Here is a 21,306-nt window from a genome sequence, read left to right on the forward strand (position 1 = left end):
AACAGTACCTTTGTAATTATTGAAAAATCATGCTCATGCTGTTAATCGCAATGACAAATAGAAAACCATCCTCAAACTCCCCTAATTAAGTTAAATAACTTAAAACAACCATTCCACTTCATTGTTCAAACCCACAGGGGCCACCTTTCCCCATTAATAAATTAATTTTTGTTCACATTGTAGAAGAGCTTTTGACACATCCCCTCCTGTTCCCAATGGGCTACTAGGGGCGTTTCATGTTTATGTAATCTAACGTTGCTTAAATGCTCGGCAGTGCGTTGTTTAGTTCTCCTGTGCGTCTGGCCAATGTGGTAGAGGTTACATGAGCAAATGATGCAATATATTTTTGAAGAATGGTATTGTCACATATGATGTTGAAATTGAATATTGACAAAATTTACAATGACCACAAGGATTGTGTTTGCCCAGGTCACTTAAAGGCTGTCCTTGTTTTAACAACTCATACATATTATTACTATGACAATATGCAAACTTGGGAGGTTCACAAAACACAGGGTGGATTCCTAATACATGCCAATATTTTAATATAAATCTCTTGACAATGACAGGGCTCTTTGCAAGAATTAAATGCTTTTCTTGAATATATAAATGAGGTGGATTCTAATATTAAGTTCACTTTTTAGTACAGTAAGAATGACATTAATTTTTTGGATATTAATAGACATGTCTTCAGATAATGTATTCTTTACAAAGGTTTATAGAAAGGATACTGATTGGAATACTTTACTCCATTATTCAAGTTTCCATGCAAGAGCCCTTAAGAATGGCATCCCTGTGGGCCAATTCTTGCGTCATAGATGCTTGTGTACCTCTACGGAGGATTATAAGGAACAGGCTGCACATTTGTGTTCTAGATTTCTCCAGAGGGGTTATCCCCATAGAGTTGTCAAAAATGCATATAAACGGACTTTGCAAGCACAAAGATCTTGGTTATTCACATCTCAATCTGAACAATAACAGAATACCTTGGCATGTGTGCTTCCTTATACACAGAGCTCTTTCATGTCAAGAGATTGCTATTTAAATATTGGCATGTAGTAGGAATCCATCCTGTGTTTTGTGAACCTCCCAAGTTTGCCTGTCGTCATAGTAACAATATGGATGAGTTGTTAAAACGAGGATAGCCTTTAAGTGATGTGGGCCAACACAATCCTTGTGGTCATTATAAATTTTGTCAATATTTAATTTGAGCATCATATGTGACAATACCACATCCTTCAAAAATATTTTATTTGAAGTATTTTACAAATTGTGATAGTGATCAAGTCATATATTGTATCATTTGCCCATGTGATCTCTGCTACATTGGCTAGACCTGTTTTCCTCTGACCCTTGAGTTGGGTTATACTCATGGCAGCTGTATGCTGTTCTTTTAATCTCATCTGTTCTGGGGGGGGGGGGGGGGGGGTTCTTAACTTTACTAATTTCCCTTTTCTTTCGAGTTGGTGTCCCTCTTCTTTTTTTTTTCTTATGTGTATTATTTTATAGTCATCTGTAAACTGCTTTGGTTGTAGGAAAGGCGGTATATTAAGTTTAAATAAACTAAACTAAACTAATTCTCCAAGGCATAAGTCACAAGCTGCTTCTGGGCAGTGATCCTCCATTTGAGGATGGGGAGGAGGACAACAAGATAACATCCACACTCAGTCTGGGGCTCATCAAAAAGATGCAGAAAGGCTGCATTACTTTAAGAACATAAGAAAATAAGCATTGCCATATTGGAACAAACCGAAGGTCCATCAAGCTCAGTATCCTGGCCAATCCAGGTCACAAGTACCTGGCAAGATCCCAGAACAATAAAACAGATTTCATGCTGCTTAGCCTAGAAATAAGCAGTGGATTGTCACCAAGTCCATCTTAATAATGGCTTTTCTGTGCAGATTATTTATTCCTGCAGAATTCCTCAAAGTTTGGCATAGGGAATTGTTGCATCGTATCATCAGTTTTTTTTTAATCTTATGAATTCAATCAATTCCTATTCATCCTCAAGGGCTCTGTCATTACACATGATTTAATAGCTGAAAATTGTCCCAGTATGTATAGGCTGATGGTGTACACCTCTTAAATGTGGACCTTTTAATGTAATATTATAACAACAGGATCCATAAGAAGATTGAGGGTTTAATGTTCAGATATGGTCACAACAGGAGTGTGGGGAAGTGCACAGGAAACAAGCAGGCTCATTTTTGAAAGAGAAGAACGCCCATCTTTCGACACAGATCGCCCGTCGTGGGGATGACCAAAGTTCACGGGGAGGGGGGGGGTGTCGGAGGCGTAGCGAAGGCAGGACTTGGGTGAGCCTAACACACGGGCGTCCTCGACCCATAATGAAAAAAAAGGCGTCCCTGACGAGCACTTGGACGACTTTACCTGCTCCTGTTTTTCTTATGACCATGCCACAAAAAGGTGCCCGAACTGACCAAATGACTACCGGAGAGAATTGAGGATCACTTCCCCTTACTCCCCCAGTGGTCACTAACTCCCTCCCACCCTCAAAAAACATCTTTAACAATATTTTGTGCCAGCCTCAAATGTCATACTCAGGTCCATCACAGCAGTGTGCAGGTCCCTGGAGCAGTTTTAGTGGGTGCAGTGCACTTCAGGCAGGCGGACCCAGGCCCACCTCCCCCCCCCCCCCCCCCACCTATTACACTTGTAGTGGTAAATGTGAGCCCTCCAAAACCCACCACAAACCCACTGTACCCACATCTAGGTGCCCCCTTCACTCGTAAGGGCTATGGTAGTGGTGTACAGTTGTGGGTAGGGGGGTTGGGGGATCAGCACACAAGGTAAGGGAGCTATGTACCTGGGAGCAATTTCTGAAGTCCAGTGCAGTGTCCCCTAGGGTGCCCGGTTGGTGTCCTGGCATGTCAGGAGGACCAGTGCACTACGAATGCTGGCTGCTCCCACGACCAAAGGGCTTGCATTTGGTCATTTCTGCGATGGGCATCTTTGGTTTCCATTATCGCCAAAAATCAGAAACGAACAAGTCTAGGGACGACCATCTCTAAGGACGACCTAAATGTCAAGATTTGGGCATCCCAGACCGTATTATTGAAATGAAAGATGGACGTCCATCTTGTTTCAATAATACGGGTTTCCCCGCCCCTTCACTGGGGTGTTTTGCAAGGACGTCCTCAGCAAAACTTGGGCGTCCCTTTCGAATATTAGGCCCCTCAAGGAGTCACAGTTACTGGGATGTGTGTAGGGTTAGCCCTGTGAGCACACAGCAAGTGATGTTTTGAATCACATTGGGCAAGCATGATGATGACAAAGTAGCTTTCCTGACCCCAATATAAAGAGAAAATGTTTGGAATGAGTAGTGCCAGGCAAGTAGCAACATTTATGGCTGGGATGAGCTTACTGGCAACTGCAAGTTGGCTCATGTGCAAGTTCCAGTTCTGCTGCTTCCCGGACTTGAGTTGCAACTCACCAACAAGTTACCCTTCCTGGGAATCGAAGAGTGGATTATAGAACTACAATACTTAGCATACATCTACAACCCCCTTCCAGCCCATCCATACCCTTCTATTTGGGGTCTGCCTACCACCAACTTGATTGACTGTATGCAAATTCTACCTCACCCTATTGAAATCCTACAATGTCCTCCCAAATACAAACGCTTCAGTACACACAAAAACAAATCCTGTCTGAAATCAAAGAATCCGGGCCGTTCCCTCAAACAAATACGACAAAAAACTTGCAATTCCTCCACTATCCCCACTCCTTGTTACTATCGATATTAGATCAGTGGGCAACAAAATACCACTCCTTAGAGACTGGCTAGAAGAACATCAGCCGGGATGCTTCTTTCTGACAGAGACCTGGTTACTCTCTAAAGAAGACCCTCGAATCAAAGAACTAACCCCTGTGGGATACAAAACTATTACACTGACCTGAAAAGGAAAAAGGGGAGTGGCCTCATACAAGGAAATATTCAATGTTTCTCTCACTGACTCATCTCTAACTCCAGACTTAGAGATCCTCGCTTGCCGTCTCAAACACTTTTCGTCACAAGACTATTTAACGTGCATATTGTGCTACAGCCTCTCCCCCCCAACAAGTGGTTTAAACTGTATCCTCAATTCTGCAAATTCATTTTAAAAAACTCCCATAGATAGCCCTTACAATCTATTACTAGGAGACATTAATGTCCACTTTGAAAATTTGTCATACACTAGCAGGAACAATCTCTACGCATTTCTGTCTTCTCTGAACTGCATGATACCTTCCCCTTTGCCAACTCACACTAACGCCACCAATTAGATCTATTCACCTTCAGCGACAATGGACACATGAACCCTGATATCAGATTGTCAGAGATATACTGGGAAGAATTATTATGGTCCAATCACTATAGATGTTCTTTCACAATTAATTGGAACCACTTTAAGAAAATTCCCAACCTGTAACAACAACAACAACACATTACATCCAGATGGAGAATAGAACCCAACATTTTCTGGAATGCTGTACTACCAAGCTTACCTGGAGAAGGAATAGTCGACTTGGAAACCGACTGGCCTAAAACTGGCCTCGAGACTTTGAATGAAATTGCACCACTCCACTCCAAAACTAAGCTGGTACAAAAGAGCAATAGATGGTTCACCCCAGACCTATTGAAACTAAAATGAGAATGCAGAAAACTAGAACACAAATGGAATAAAGACAGATCTGACTGACATAGGGCCAATTGGTGAGCGGCAGTTTATATCTACAAAATAGCTACAACCTTAGCCAGGAAAAAATACTACTCAAAGCTGATTCAAAAAGAGGGACGCAATACAAAACTATTCTCCATTGTCAACTCGCTTACTACACCTTCAATACCTGGAGACCTGGCGATAGAAAAACTTCCCACAGCAAACCAACTAGCCATATACTTCCAAGACAAGGTCAGTAAGCTCACAGATGGTCTCTCCCCTGCCACTGACAAAGATTTTGATTCACCAACATTCCTATCTCATAAAGAAGACATCCCTGCAAACAGAACCTGGAAAGAATTTGACACTACACAGTGGTCTACCTATATCAAACTATTATGTTCACTCATTGCATACTAGATATCTGCCCTCCCTACTTAATGAATGCAGTCCCGCCATCATTCAGTGCTAATGTCCACTCATGGATCGAACAGAATTTGTCACAAGGAATCTTTCCTCAAAGCTTAGCTGAAATCATCATCACACCAATCAACCAGACAAATAGTTTTTATCTATAGACTGGTGGCCTCCATTTCAATCTTTACTAAACCAATGGAGGGAATGTGGTGACTCTACAGCTTGACTATTACTTGGACCTACACGATATCCTTCCAGCATTCCAATCCAGATTCCAAGCGCTTTTTAGTACAGAACCAGTTCTGTGTTCCATGTTGGACCACGTCTGACTACTACTAAATGAAAAAGCACACTGCTACTCCAATTTGATTTGTCCTCAGCATTCAACCTAGTAGACTACACTCTTCTGCTACAGAACCTCGAGGATATGGGAATCACTGGAACTGTATTAAAGTGGTTCAGAGGCTTCCTGGAAAGCAGATCGTACAGGGTCAAACTGCACACAGACTTATCCCCGAACTGGAGAAATAGATGTGGGGTCCCACAGGGCTCCCCTCTCTCTCCAGTACTGTTTAATGTCCTACTCTGCTCCCTAAGCTCACATCTGGAAAGTAATGGCTTTCTCCACTACATCTACGCTGATCACATCTCAGTGTTAATCCCCACCTAATCAACTAGCAAAATAGAAGTATCCAAGGTCCAACAATGTATCAACCTATTAGAAAAATGGATGCATGCTTATAAATTGAAACTCAATACAGAAAAAAACCCACATTTTTATGTTTTAACTCAAAACCAGAACAAATCCCTAAGATGATCACCATAAATTCAGTCAACTTTATCCTTTCCCAACAATCAATATCCTAGCATTCTTTCCCTGGAAGCACAAGTTAACACCTTAATCAATAAATGCTTCTTCCTAATAAGAAAGCTCCTTACCATTCGAAAGTACTTTGAAACCAATCATTCTAAATGGCTGGTGCCTGCATTAGTACTATCATCTCTCTATTACTTCAACTCAATGTACTTGGGCTGCACAAAAACCTTACTTAAGAGACCTCAAACCATCCAAAATATGGCAGTCATATTAATTTTTGGGCTATAAAAATATGACAGCATCTCCCCTTTTTACATCAAATTACACTGGCTACCCATCGAGGTGAGAGTGTCCTTCAAATTAGCATGCTTCCTTTTTAAAAACACTATCCCTAGCTATCTACTAGCTCACTTCTGCTTCTCAACCCCTGCAAGAACCAGGAGACAAGAAGCCCCTAACTTTTATTCACTTTCCCCTCATCTAAGGGCAAGAAGAGACTGGCGCTCTTTGACAAATCTCTTGCTGTTCAAGCAGCCAGATTCTGGAAAGACATTGCCAGATCGTTTTCCCCTTCACAATCCTACCTCATGTTTTGAAAAAAGATAAAACTTTCTTATTTAAGAAACATGTAATATAATCAAACCTTTGCCTGTCTCCAAAGCAATTCAATGTAATTCTCAGAGAAATGTTCTGATTTAACATGTTTGTAAGCTGCTTGGAACTGAAAAGGTGTTAGTTGGATATAAATTCCAAATGTAATGTAATGAGAATCTAAAAAGAAAACAACAGAGAAAAAGAGAGATAAAGGAGGGGGGGGGGGGGAGAATTTTTCAATTGTAAAAAAATAGATGTCAGATTTTTTTCAAAGGATTAGCGTTAAAAGGGAGGATTCCTTTGGAATTTCTTTGGAGCAGTTTTTTCCAAAATGTGGTCAGAGGTTTTCAGCAATTCATATGAGGACCCATCAGGATAACTGCTAGTCCTTCCCACAGTTATCCTGATGGACTATGCCAACTCCAGAAGAAGGACTCTTCTGGAGTTGGCACAGCTTCAGCACCTCAGAGCAGGAGAAGAAAGCTGACATCACTGTGCACCTAGAACTGAAGAATGACCATGCACACCTGGGAATAGTGAAAGAGCTTTTACTTTTTGCAGGAGAATTTTAAAACATTTGTGTTGCTGGTGTTTATAAAATGTATTTTTGCTGGTGGCTGGAGAGGGATGATTTCTTTTTGGTTGCTGCTTTTCCTGATATCTGTAGGGTATTTGATTCTTCTTATTTCTAGTAAGTATTTTGGCTTATAATCATGGTGCCTTATGAATGCCTTCTCCCAACTGATGTCATGACTTGCTGTGCCAGCAGTCTGGAAAATTTGAACAGATTTATTCATTTTATTTTATTTATTTATTAGGATTTATTTACCACCTTTTTGAAGGAATTCACTCAAAGTGGTGTACAGCAAGAATAAGTCAAACATAAGCAATAGACAATTACCTTTAGATTGTAAGCTCCATTGAGCAGGGACTGTCCTTTGTTAAACTGTACAGCGCTGCGTAACCCTAGTAGCGCTCTAGAAATGTTAAGTAGTAGTAGTAATTACAGCAGTAAAATATTCAAACAATTCAAAGTATGGCACAGTACGTTACATTATAATGCCTACACAATAAACATTTTAATAGATAGCAAAGTGTATAAGCAAAGATGGAACATATAGATAAATAGATAAAAAAAAAGTAAAGAAATAAGGAACTAGTTAAGAGAGTTGCAAATGAGATCAGATGCAAATAGAAACCACTGCCTCAAAGAGCTGTTACATAAATGTCGTCTTCTGGCCCAGCATTGAGATGAATGAGCTCTGCTGGTTACCAGTGAAACGTTATCAATCATTTTAAATGTCCACAAACAACGGCTCTGACATAGCTGGTGGACATATTATCACACTGTATGCTTGGAAGAAATCTCAGGGCATCATAGCAGGCTTTGCCAGATTGCTGTCTTGGAACTGTTGTCTCTGGATATATGGAAATGAGTTATCTCTTGTTCTGAAAGAGTGAAGTATGGCTGTATGAACAGTCTTGTGGTCAGTAAGCCTAGAGTCTGGCTATTATTAACCCTGTGGTCCTAGGAACTAGTAAATAATATGCTATTGTATGCCATTTTATTTAGTTTTTATTTCTTTTGAATTTTGTAATCCTTATTTTTTGTATTGTAACTTGTTTTGAGGTGTCTGAGAAAAGTAAGATTTCCTGAAATTTAGAGAGGACAGAATACAGATAAAGGGCAGATAAGTCAGTGTAAGGCCATATAGGAAAAGAAAAAACTGTTGTAGGTAGACTATTGAGATAATATTTAACCAGCTCTCTGACATCATGTGCAACTTTCTTTAAATCAATCACCTTACTTCTAACTCTTCCTACTTTCTTATCTACTTTCTTATGTACTTATATGTTACTTCTTTGCTTTACCCTTCACTATCAATTATAATGCTCTATTATGTATTGTGTTGACATTGTAAGTAGTATACCATGTCATACTTCGTATTGTTTTTGAATATTTTTATTGCTGTAATTGCCTATTACTTATGTTTTTGATCTATTCTTACTGTACACTGCCTTGAGTGAATTCTTTCAAAAAGGTGGTAAATAAATCCTAAAAAATAAATTTAAAAAATAAAAGAATAAAGAACGATCACTGCTACCACAGTCAGATTACAGGAAGCCCTATTGGAGCTCCCTATTCATTTCCCTAAGACTGTAACAATTATTGACCCTTCTGTTTACTTCCCTTCATAAAAACATCAGAGTGGTTTACACCACAGTCAGAACTAAAAATAGAAAGGAGAAAGAAATACCTGTAACTTTCAGAACATGCCAAAAGCGCCAATGCCAAACTAGTGAAACCACTCCCCAAAGACTTGCAAAAAATAGTAACAATATTTATGTAAAACTGTTTTATTATGTTTTATGTATTCCTTCACCATCATCCATAGAACTTGACTTACCACTTCTGAAAAGAAAAGCCCAATGTCCATGATGCGGGGAAAGGCCCCCTAGCTAAATAATAAATTCTCCAAAGCAGGCACAAATATTTGCCATTCACACATAGAAGATATGCAGTGCAGGGCAAGAAACAGGCAGAAAACCAGAAGAGATGAAAGAAAAGGAAAGAATCAGTTAAACCCCCCCCCCCCCCCCCCCCCCACACACACACACAAAACAAAACAACTGAATCAAAGCATCTAATGAAGATAAATCAAGCAAGAGTGTTCAATTTCAGCATTAACATACCTGGGGTTTACATGGAGCGGCATAATCGAAAGGGGCGCCTATGTTTTGCTGAGGACGACCTCGCAAAATGTCCCAGTGGAGGGGAAACAAGATGGACGTCCATCTTTCGTTTCGATAATACAGTGGGGGACGCCTAAATCTTGACATTTAGGTCATCCTTAGAGATGGTCATCCCTAGACTTGTTCGTTTCTGATTTTCGGCGATAATGGAAACCAAAGACGCCCATCTCAGAAATGACCAAATGCAAGCCCTTTGGTCGTGAGAGGAGCCAGCATTCGTAGTGCACTGGTCCCCCTGACATGCCAGGACACCAACTGGGCACCCTAGGGGGCACTGCAGTGAACTTTAGAAATTGCTCCCAGGTACATAGCTCCCTTACCTTGTGTCCTGACCCCCCAACCCCCCCCCCCAAACCCACAACTGTACACCACTACCATAGCCCTTACGAGTGAAGGGGGCACCTAGATGTGGGTACAGTGGGTTTGTGGTGGGTTTTGGAGGGCTCACATTTACCACTACAAGTGTAATAGGTGGGGGGGAGGTGGGCCTGGGTCCGCCTGCCTGAAGTGCACTGCACCCACTAAAACTGCTCCAGGGACCTGCATACTGCTGTCAGGGAGCTGGGTATGACATTTGAGGCTGGCAAAAAATAATTTTAAAGTTTTTTTTTTAGGGTGGGAGGGGGTTGGTGACCACTGGGGGAGTAAGGGGAGGTCATCCCCGATTCCCTCCGGTGGTCATCTGGTCAGTTCGGGCACCTTTTTGAGTCTTTGTCGTAAGAAAAAATGGACCAAGTAAAGACCAAGTGCTCGTCAGGGACGCCCTTCTTTTATCCATTATAGGTCGAGAACGCCCATGTGTTAGGCACGCCCCAGTCCCGCCTTTGCTATGCTTCCGATACGCCCCCGTGAGCGTTGGTCGTCCCCGCGACGGAAAGCAGTTGAGGATGCCCAAAATCAGCTTTTGATTATGCCAATTTGGGCGACCCTGGGTGAAGGACGCCCATCTCCCGATTTGTGTCGAAAGATGGGCGTCCTTCTCTTTCGAAAATAAGCCTGATAATCATCTAGAAAGTATCAAAAATGCTTCTCTTTGGCCGGATGGTGGTTATATGAAAGATGCTATTTTATTAATATGTACTGTGTATGTATGCATTTATTTATTTCATTATATTATTCATTTTTAATTCCAAAATTTAATAAAGAAGTACAATAAATTATTGTTATGCCAGAAGTCCTTAGTTGTAATATTATTAACTACCTCATTCTCACCAAATAAAATTTTAGTGATAAGTAATACAAGTTAATACATACTCTTACATGATAAAACTGGATTGTCAAATAAAGCATTTCTTGAAAACATCATATACCTATATAAAGATGGGCATCTCCATCCCAACCCTGCTTTAATAATAAAACTCCCAACTAACTCTTTAAAACAATATTATATATAATTCTGCATGAGCAGCATAGCTTATCTTAATTACATTACATTAATTGACATTTGTATCCCACATTAGCCATGAAGTTCAATGTGGCTTACAGTCAGATAAAAATACAATGTACAGAATTCAATTAATCGGATAGTCAGTATAGGAAATCAAAACTTCAAAGGAAAAACAAATACATAACAACATCATACAAGGGGTAAATCAGGAATTTGTAAAATAGTACATAACTTTACTGACACCTGCTTTTTAAAGGCAATTGATTCACCGTTTAGCAGCCTGATAGGAAAACTGGGATGAATGGATAACCTTATAGACAACCTTACTGCATTTAGGGAAATGAGTCAAAAATCCCCAAGATTGTGATTTAACATTCTATTCTGATAAATGTATTAGTCCCTGCATATAATTTGGAGCAATTTCAAATATAATTTGCGTGCCTAACACATGGACGTCCTTGGCCCATAATGGAAAAGAGAAGGACGTCCCTGACGAGCACTTGGACGTTTTCACCCGGACCTGTTTTTGTTACGACTAAGGCACAAAAAGGTGCCTGAAATGACCACATGACCACCGGAGAGAATCGAGGATGATCTCCCATTACTCCCCCAGTGATCACTAACCCCCTCCCACCCTCAAAAAAAATCTGTAAAAATATTTTGTGCCATCCTCTATGCCAGCCTCAGATGTCATACTGAGGTCCATCACAGCAGTATGCCAGTCCCTGGAGCAGTTTTAGTGGGTGAGTGCACTTCAGAGAGGTGGACCCAACACCACTCCCCCCCCCCCCCCACCTATTACGTTTGTGGAGGAAACAGCGAGCCCTCCAAAACCCACTGTACCCACATCTAGGTTCCCCCCTTCACGCATATGGAATGCACTACCAACTGACTTGAAAACGATTAACGAAATAACTAACTTTCGCAAATCTCTGAAAACCTATCTCTTCAACAAGGCCTACAATGAGAATCCATAGCTTAACCATTACAGTACACCACAACACCTTATTCTGAGAGTTATCTTTCTATAACTTTGTTTAGCTCCTTTTTCCTCGTCCATTATCCTGTTGTAACACCAACTGTATTTGTCTCCTGGAATGGTGATGCCATAACAGGTTTTTGTAAGCCACATTGAGCCTGCAAATAGGTGGGAAAATGTGGGATACAAATGCAATAAATAAATAAGGGCTATGGTAGTGGTGTACAGTTGGAGGTAGTGGGTTTTGGGGGGCTCAGCACACAAGGTAAGGGAGCTATACACCTGGGAGCATTTTATGAAGTCCACTGCAGTTCCCCCTAGGGTGCCCGGTTGGTGTCCTGGCATGTCAGGGGGACCAGTACATTACAAATGCTGGCTCCTCCCACGACCAAATGGCTTGCATTTGGTCATTTCTGAGATGGACGTCTTTGGTTTTAAAAATCGCCGAAAAAATCAGAAACGACCATGTCTAGGGATGGCAAAATTTAAGGATTTGGACGTTCCTGACGGTATTTTCGAAACGAAAGATGGACGTCCATCTTGTTTTGAAAATACGGGTTTCCCCGCCCCTGGATCGGGACGAATCGAAACTTGGATGCCCCTTTCGAAAATGCCCCTCCATGTCTCCTTGGCTACTTTCCCTCATCACCTTGGTTGTTACTTGTTTCCTATACCAGTGCCTAACTTACACAGCATATAAATAGAAGGGAGCATAAACGTGGGTGGAACATGGGCAGGGCTCCCAGTTATTCACGTAATTTATAGACCATTGTAAATTACTTGTGCCCTTGTTTGGTTTACCCAACCATGGTTAGGCCAGGCTTATGGCTAGTGTAACTGCAGGCATGTAATTGTTAGACTCTGGTAGCATTACAAAATAGGCTCCTCAGGGCACCTAAATGGAGGTGCCCAGTTGTAAAATTGTTTTTCTAGTAAGATGAGTGAAAATGTTGATTAAAAAAAAATAATTTCTTTGATTTCATTTCTGTTATCTGGAAGAGATTAGGCTTGTATAATAATCATTAAAATCCCCAAATGGGTATAATGTTGATAGAGAAACCAAAAGGAGTAGAAGTGTAATGTTCTAAGGATGAAACCTTTGGACTGTCATCCTTGAAACATCACTGTGACTGAACAGTGGTTTTTTTAATCCTGTAAAACTGTCTTAATTATTTCCTGAAGTGTATTTCTCTAGTTTGGCCAGCAGGTGGTACATATTTATATTTTGAAGCTGCTGCAGAACCAAGGCTCTTTTCTTTGTTTAAGCCTTTTGGAAAGCTAGTCTATAGTATACGTTCAAAGATTTTTGTTCTGGGCTCTGATTGGCCCAGGAACTCATTTTCATGATTTCACTGGCATTTTCTCCAGTCGCATCCCGGGAGAAGAGAGAGATAGATCTCTTCCCTTTGATCCGTTATGTTTGATAATCTGTGAGCAGCATATTTCCTGATCTCCCCAGGTACTTTTTAGAAAGTAAACACATGTTTAGATCGTTTTATAGTTGATCCATATTTCACTTACCTGTTATTGTTTGCTGATTGCACTTTTTCTGTTTATTGCTCAATATTTTAAAGCAATAAACAATTTTCAGTTTATCGCCTCTGCCTGTCTGGACTGATAAAAGAATCCTGGTGGTTTGTGTGTTGGGTCTGTGAGTGCTTTCTGGGAACTGTGAGACCACTAGGAGTGTGGCCCCAGTAACTTAGAAATCACTGGGGATTATTTGAGAGTGGGAGACACACCCAGAGGTGGTTGTGACCCAGTTGGTGGGAGGAGGGTGCTAGTGTAGAGCAGAAGCGGCAGGTGCAGGTGGAGCTGAGCTATGATCGGGATAGACCCTCTTAAGTGGCTGAGGGGTAACCCCATTCCTTTTGGTTTCTCTTTGTTTACTGTGGAAGACCGCTGTTCCTTCTCTCCTTTTGTTATAATGTTGACAGACCTTTCTTTAACCTTTAAATAAAAAGTGAAATTAGCTGATCAAAATTTTCAATCTAAAGACTTTTTTTCACTCTCTTTTATTCTCTATTTAAGTGGTTTGGAAACCTTGTTACCATGAAGTGGTGGAATGACATATGGCTTAATGAAGGATTTGCAACTTATACAGAATATTTAGGTGCTAGCTACATTGATCCTAGGCTAAAGCTGGTAAGTGATCGAATGTGAATTATTATAACAAGCTAATTTTTATATAGTATCTGAAAATATAGGTAGCTGAGTCAAATGGTTCAAGTAATGCTAGTGTTTCCTTTTGTTGGCTTGATTATAGTACAATTATTTACTCATTTACTTCTCATCAGAATTAATTTGGACACCCTACAGAAACGTGATGATCTGTGAATTGTGTTCCTTTGAAGTAGGTAGCTAAGATTAAAATCTGAGTAGACCATTGACTTATGTAATATATCACCTGTATAACATTTAGCCAGATTCTATACTGTATGTGACCTACATTATACATATTTTCTATTTTTATTGATCAACTTGCATTTGAAATCAATGAACAACATTTTTGCTTTATCATGTTTTTCTGAAATGTGTGGGTTATAGTTTCATAGGTTCTTTGTATGATCAATAGACACATTTGGATCAGCACTACGCATTTTGATTTCTTTTTCTAATTTCCAATAGCATTTTTGAGATGCCAATGTTTCCAACTCACAGAAGTTGTTTCAAATCTGAGTGATGTATGCACCTAATTTGTACTTCCCTGGCTAATGTAAACTAGTGGCTTCTTTCATGCCCTTCTTTCACAGGATTATATTGAAATAAAGGTCAAAACTAAATTGTAGGTGATATCTTTATGGAGGCAATTTTTCAAAGATTTGTGCAGCACATAGTGGGATTGACAAGGAAAAGGCAAATGCTCTATAATTTAGAATGAGAGAAAACAATATGAAACACACAGTTTTGGCAATAATGAAAATTGCTTTAAAAGCTTTTCTGGATTTGTCTTAGTAACGGCAGATAACGACCAATTGGCTCATCGAATCTATCCAGTTATTTTGACCTGTGCTGTTGAGGATATAACCCAGTTACCAGCCGTAGAGAATGCCCACTTGTAGGATATTGCTCCTCTTTTTTGACAGTTTTTTTGCATTGCGCTCCATTTTACCCCAGCCTCCTGGATAATGGATTTTAGAATGAATGTTTGATTCCATGGAATTGATCTACCTACTACTAGAAAGCAAGATGGTTGTGTAAACAGACTGTTATGACCCATTCCTAATATTTATGCTAAATAACTGAAGCAGAGAAGGATTATGATTATTTAATGTTGAGCTCTTATATTGGCTGTCTTTGTATTTTGATGACTAATATGCTTTGACACCATAATAGTCAGTGCTTTTTTTGTAGGAAAAAAAGGTTCCGGTACTCATACAGTGCCAACCTTAAGGGCAGTTCACTATCTATGACTCCACCCCCACAGTAGCAGCACCCATTTTGCCAGCTATGGAGCATTTAAAAAGTTATCATTGAAAATAGTGCACAAGTCCCTAGGCCCAACAAAAGAACCCTTAAGACTGACCATAATCTGATAAAATATATCCAAGAGATAAGATGGCCGACTGATAAGACGTGCAGTGAGGAGCTCCTCCGGACAACATCGGAGATCTCCACTTTCGGAGGCTGCATTTAGTAGCTGCTCCCGCACGACTGCCGAGACAGACGGCGGATAGACAGCGGACCAGAGTTGGATCCGCAGACTCCCCCAAGGACCCCGATTGGCGGACGCTTCGACCCAGGGCACACGTGTGAACGGCCCAAACTGCCCTCCATTCGACGACCAGCTCGCCAGAATCACCCTCGCTAGCGCACCTCACTCGAACGTGTGGTAGCCCGAACAGAGCACCGAACCTCCGTTGTGGCTGCTGGACGCCCTCCCTGAAGCGCCCAAACACGCGGACCGCCATGATCTGCCCCAGCCAACGGCCCACACACGTGGACCGGCTGGAACGGCACTCAACCAACAGGCACCCCACCGAACTGAACTCCAACTGGCAAGACCAGCAGAGGTTGCAGTGAGGAGGTCAACGAGACCGGTGGAGGCTGACCGCAGCGGGGAAATCAACTGATTTCAACTGTACCACCGCCTTGCCCCCCTACAACAACAAGAGGAGAACAGCCCTCTCTTCACCAGGATTCACACGACCGCGAGACCGCAGCGTGACACAGACCGTTGCCTTTCCTGTTCTAGCTCCTGCCCACCCACGAACGCCGCACTGGACCTGCAGACCCTTAGCGACCCGACAGCACACCTGAGAGGACTATAGTGAAGAACTTACCGCGGCAATTCTCTGCCTCAGATAATCGAATTGCTGAAGCTGATTTATCCCTGAGGCCAAGAAATAACAAGAATGTTTTATCTCATCTGTTTACAATCAAAAATACAAGTCGTTTTTACAAGTCTAGCACTCTAGCAATAGGAGGGCCTATAGGGCCAGAGCATTGTCCTAATTATAAGACTTGCGTTGGACCAATCAGAACTTTGAGAGGCTCAATTAATAACTCTAAGCCTATAAATGAATACATTAATTCTTTGTCTACTTTACCGTTGTCACTAAATTCTATTTCCCTGTAGCGGCTCCTGTTAACGATGGACTGAATTGAATTGTTGTCTGTAAATCCCCATCAGTTACCACAGCTTCAACTGCATAATATTTCATTATACTAAACTGTATCACTGATTGTACAATCCTATCAGTCACTTCGGCTTCTAATGCATTATACTGCATCACACTGAATATACCGAAATGTATTACTGATAGTATACCCCAATCAGTTCAACTCTGCTAAATACTTCTGCACAATACCTCACTACATTGAATCGTATTACTAATTGTATAATCCTATCAATCACTTCTACTTCTACTGCATTATACTGCATCATACTGAGCAAACCGAACCATATTACTGATTGTATACTCCAATCAGTTACTTCTGCTCAACTGCATAACACTTCACTACACTGAACTGCACTCTGACTGCATATTCCTACTAGCTACTTCTGCTTTCACTGCATTATACAGCATCACACTGAACTCACTACTGACCAGAAACTCCCATCATATACTACTGCTATCCACAGCTGACCACGGTCTTTCATCAACTCCTACTGTATTTTTCAAAACCAACGCCAAAATGAACACTACCAAATCACTCTTAATAATCTATGCTATATCCCTAATTTATCATGAATTGACCACACCTCTCACTGACAACAATATACCCACACTACATAAACCCTGCAGACTACCTAATTACAATAACCCGGTCCCTGGAGCAGTTGTTAGTGGGTGCAGTGGACTTCAGCCAGGTGGACCCAGGCCCATCCCCCCCTACCTGTTATACTTGTGGTGGTAAATGGGAGCCCTCCAAACCGCCCCCAAAACCCACTGTACCCACATCTAGGTGCCCCCCTTCAGCCATAAGTGCTATGGTAATGGTGTAGAGTTGTGGGCAGTGGGTTTGTGGGGGGGATTTGGGGGGCTCAGCACCCAAGGGGAGGGAGCTATGGACTTGGGAGGTATTTTAATTTTTTTTTTGTAATTGTTACAAGTGCCCCCTAGGGTGCCCGGTTGGTGTTCTGGCATGTGAGGGGGACCAGTGCACTGCGAATCCTGGCCCCTCCCATGACCAAATGCCATGGATTTGTTCGTTTTTGAGGTGGGCGCCTTCGATTTCCATTATCGCTGAAAACCGATACCGCCCATCTCAAATCCGCCTAAATCCGATGCATTTGCCCGGCACAAACTGTATTATCGAAAAAAAAGATGGACGCCCATCTTTTTCAAAAATACAGTCTGGCCCGCCAGCTGAAGCCTTATCCAGTGCCGGTCTCCAGTGCTGCCACGTTGCTTGCTCTGCTCTGTCTTCCCCTCACGTCTGGCATGCTTCTTTTAGTGATGCTGAATTTCACTAAAGGAGCATGCAGGACGTGAAGTGAAGAGAGAGCAGGGCAGGCAACACAGTGGTGCCGGAAGCCAGCGCTGGACAAGGCTTCAGCTGGAGGGGGAATTGCTTTGGCAGTGGGTGGGGAATGGTAGGGCGGTGAGGTGGCGGCAGGGGGCAGTGGTGGTGGGGGGAGACCAAAATGTCCCCCCCCCTTCCTTGGGCTCTGGCCCCCTCCCATCACGAGGTCTGGCTACGCCTTTGAACTTGACAGAGTGAGCTTGTAACAGATTTGACATTTCTGATGCATTTAGCTTGGTAATCTTTGCATTACTGCATCCTGAGACTATTAGCTGTCCTTCAGATTGGAAGTTTCCACTGTTTTGCATGCTAAGACTTTCAGCTATGCTGATGAATTCAGTTGAATTTCAGCTTGAAGTTATGAAGTTGGAAACTGACTTCTATTGTAGTACTTAAGAACTTTCCTTCTTCGGGATTTATATCCCGTCAGATGTTCACCACAGATGATCTCTCTGTTGAACAGTGGAAGCAGGTTGTTTTAATACACATCACCTAGCTTATATTTTAGTTCTAGAGTCCTTCTCCAGCTTGGAAAGGTTCCTACTTTCACACCTTTTCCACCTTGATGGTACCTCTGTTTCAGAGGTCTTAGCTATGTTGTACATACTCCTGAAATGTTTTCTTCTCTGGTGACCTCAATTTTATTCCTATAGCCTTACTTTCTCTATTGCACGTTGTTGTGATCACTGCTATTCCTGCTGCCAGTGAATTTCTGCACCTAGTTGTTCAATTTCAAAAGAGAGAGAGCACAGTCAGAATATACAGAAGAACACATTTCAGTAGTCTCTTCTTCCATAATTTGCAGAAAACAGCTCTATTTGTTACACATGCCGGATACTGTAGTTCTCTAGAGATTACTTTAGATCTGAATCTCTTAGATCGCTGTCCTTTGGGGGACTCCAGAAGATGCTATAAGCATATTGCCAGATATAGCAACTATCTACACCAGAAAGCCTTTCCTGGAACTTCTGGATCATCTCTACTGGTGGAATATTGGCCAAGTGAAAAAATGGTGCTTTAGCAGCAGGCTATGGGGCTAGGATTGGAGGTGGCCATTCCACATAGTCCAGAGGTATTAAATTCGGTGGTGCCAGGTTCTTCCCCCTGTTCCCCCTCCCCCCTTCCCAGTCCTTCCAGAGGGTTGTGGCTGTAGTTTAAAAAAACAAAAAAAATCTTACTGCAGCCTCCTCCAATCTTCCCTTTTAGCCAGTTAGGTTCCTCTTTCATTTGGAATATCCTGGACATTTGGAGTGTTGTCCCCCCTTTCTCTTTCCTTTGGTACCCAGTATGTTGGAGACAAGAGGAGGGACACACTTCAGTGCATTCATGGCACTTCAGTGTTCTTGCTGGGTTCATTTCCCTTGGCCTAGAAGCAGGTAAGCTCACAGTGCCAATAAAAGGACTACAGTTTCCTTTTTCCTTCTTCTTCCTATTTGAACTGCAAATTTAGGCACCAGTTACAATGGCAGAAAAGTTGTACAGGCTCTCTGTTCCTGCTGATGCATTTGATCTGTTCCAGTTGGACATTATTCCTCATTTCAGAAGGGGAAGGAATGTCCATGTCCCTAACAGATGGATGATCGGGAGTTAGACCTGCTGCTTCAGACATTCAGGTGGCCCTCTTAGGAGTGAGCAATAAGGGTTTGCATGTACCCTGTATAACTGCAAAACAAACACAGGTTAAGAGCAAAGCCTTAAGGTGCATCCCACCTACCACACCTACTCCATCCGAGCCCCCAGAATCCCAAAGCCATGGTGGTGCACCTTCAAATCTATGGCCCTCCTCTGGTTCCCCCCCCCCCCCCCCCAAGGACATGTCCAAAACCCCTTCCTCCTCTCCATCAAAAGTTCTGATCCCCCTCTGACACCCCCTCATTCAATTCTGGATCCCCCCTCTGCCCCCCCTTTAGTCCTGATCCCACCCCCCACCCCCCCGGACCAAACCCTGCCCAGGCCACACATCTGTTCACTTTAGCAAATCTGACAATATTTTCCATTCAAATATTTGCAAGACAAATATATATATATATACACATCCAAATTCTCTGGTATCTCTTTGATTTCCCATTAGGCTTCTCAGATAAATGGGAAATGATTTTGAAAAGCTCCTTAGAACTATTCCCTGCTGTCTCTGAACATGCAGGATAAAAGTCTCTTTTTAGCTCTAGCAATCACCTTACTATATCTATTAGCAGCTTTCCTTCATTTCATGTTAGTCATCTAATTCTTCATTTTATACCACATTCTTTCTAAACTCCTCATTTTCCTTCTCTGCTCTTAAACTTCCTTTCTAAACCAAGGATTTCCAAACCTTATTTCCAGGGCTAGGTCTTCCATTACACATAAACCCAGTTTAGACCCTTCATTACCTGTGAACTGGCCAGTCTCTCACTTAACATTTTTTAATCCAAAATTTTAGAAAAGTTACTCCTGTTTCAGTTGGCTCCTTTCCCAGACCAGATGCGTGTCTCACAGTACAGACAGTCTAGTTTTAGGGCAGGACATGGCTCAGAGTACCTGCTTACTAGTATATGTTGAACCAGATCTGCCTTATTTTAGATGCTGGTAAGCTAGTCATTCTTGTCTCATTCAACTTTTATGCATCATTAGTCTAGTGGATCATTCATTCCTCATTGCATGTCTTCAAGAATTAGGGATTACAGCCTTACTGCTTTCTTGGTTTTGTTCTTATCTGAAGGCGCATACTTTTTTTTGTGGCTTCTGGAGACACGTTTCATCAGAGCATTCATTGCCTTGTGGAGTACCTGAGATTTCCTGTTGGCACCCACTCCTTGTAATATTTTTCTGGTCCCCTTAGTGACCCTAATAATGCAGTCACTGGACTCCAGCTAGAATGAGCTGTTCCTTCTCTACGGTTACAGAAAATGTGCACATTAAATATTATTGTAAACTATGGGTAATAATTGTTTTAATTTAAATTTTACCTTGTGATGCTGGGGAAAATCCCAGGGAGAGCAGTGGGTGGTGGTTGTGTTGATCATGTCTTATGCATGATTGTGATGCGCTCTGAGCTGGCAGTAGATGAAGGGAGCCCAGGAGGAGGCAGGAGGAATGTCCTCAACTTGCTATGGAGCTAGGGGCAAGCTATTGATGCCATCCTTGCACATACACGGTGGGACATGTGCATGATGTCATCAGCAGTGATGTCGCCGTGCATGTGCGGAAAATGAGGAAAGCTCTGGTAAACCTCAGAGAAAAGCTATTTATGGGTGAAAATGGACAGTAAAGTGAATGTCTTAAAATACACAAATCAACAAGAAACTTGCTTATGACTTGATGTGGAAAGTTTAAAAGTAAAAACAAGGGTTATTTATGTATAAAAATTACAGTTTTTTGAATGTCTGTACTGTGCACCAGGTTTTTGCATGGAAGCTGCAGTTTAGAATCTTGAGTGTGTGGATTTGATTAGCTGCATAAGTTGGGGAACCTGTTTCTGAGCAGTGCTCTGGTGGCCTTTGAGGAGAAGAGGGTTGGGTTTGAAGAAGTAGGGACCAGTGTGAGAGTGATCTATGTGATGTGAGACTGAAGAGAGTGAAAAAATGTTTTTTAAGAATTTGTAAAGAAAATGGTGAAAGAAAGTGAAGAGAAAAATTGTGAAAGTGTTTTGGGGAAATTTGAGCTAATTTCTGGTCACTTATAAATACAGATTGGTGTCTGAATTGACAGAATTTAGATGCTGTTAAAAGTTCTGGAAAGTCAGTGA

General features: G+C 41.7%; 1 protein-coding gene across 2 annotated transcripts in view; it reads left to right on the forward strand.

The window, feature by feature from the left end:
- The window catches only part of LVRN (laeverin), a 195,003-nt gene that overhangs the window by 56,500 nt on the left and 117,197 nt on the right, over nt 1–21,306 (forward strand). For both annotated transcript variants that reach the window (XM_030193509.1, XM_030193510.1), the window contains exon 6: nt 13,644–13,757. In XM_030193509.1, coding sequence (XP_030049369.1) covers nt 13,644–13,757 — 114 coding nt within the window. The remainder of the gene's footprint in view (nt 1–13,643; nt 13,758–21,306) is intronic.

Source organism: Microcaecilia unicolor, chromosome 2 (genome assembly GCF_901765095.1).
Source record: "Microcaecilia unicolor chromosome 2, aMicUni1.1, whole genome shotgun sequence".
Lineage (NCBI taxonomy): Eukaryota > Metazoa > Chordata > Amphibia > Gymnophiona > Siphonopidae > Microcaecilia > Microcaecilia unicolor.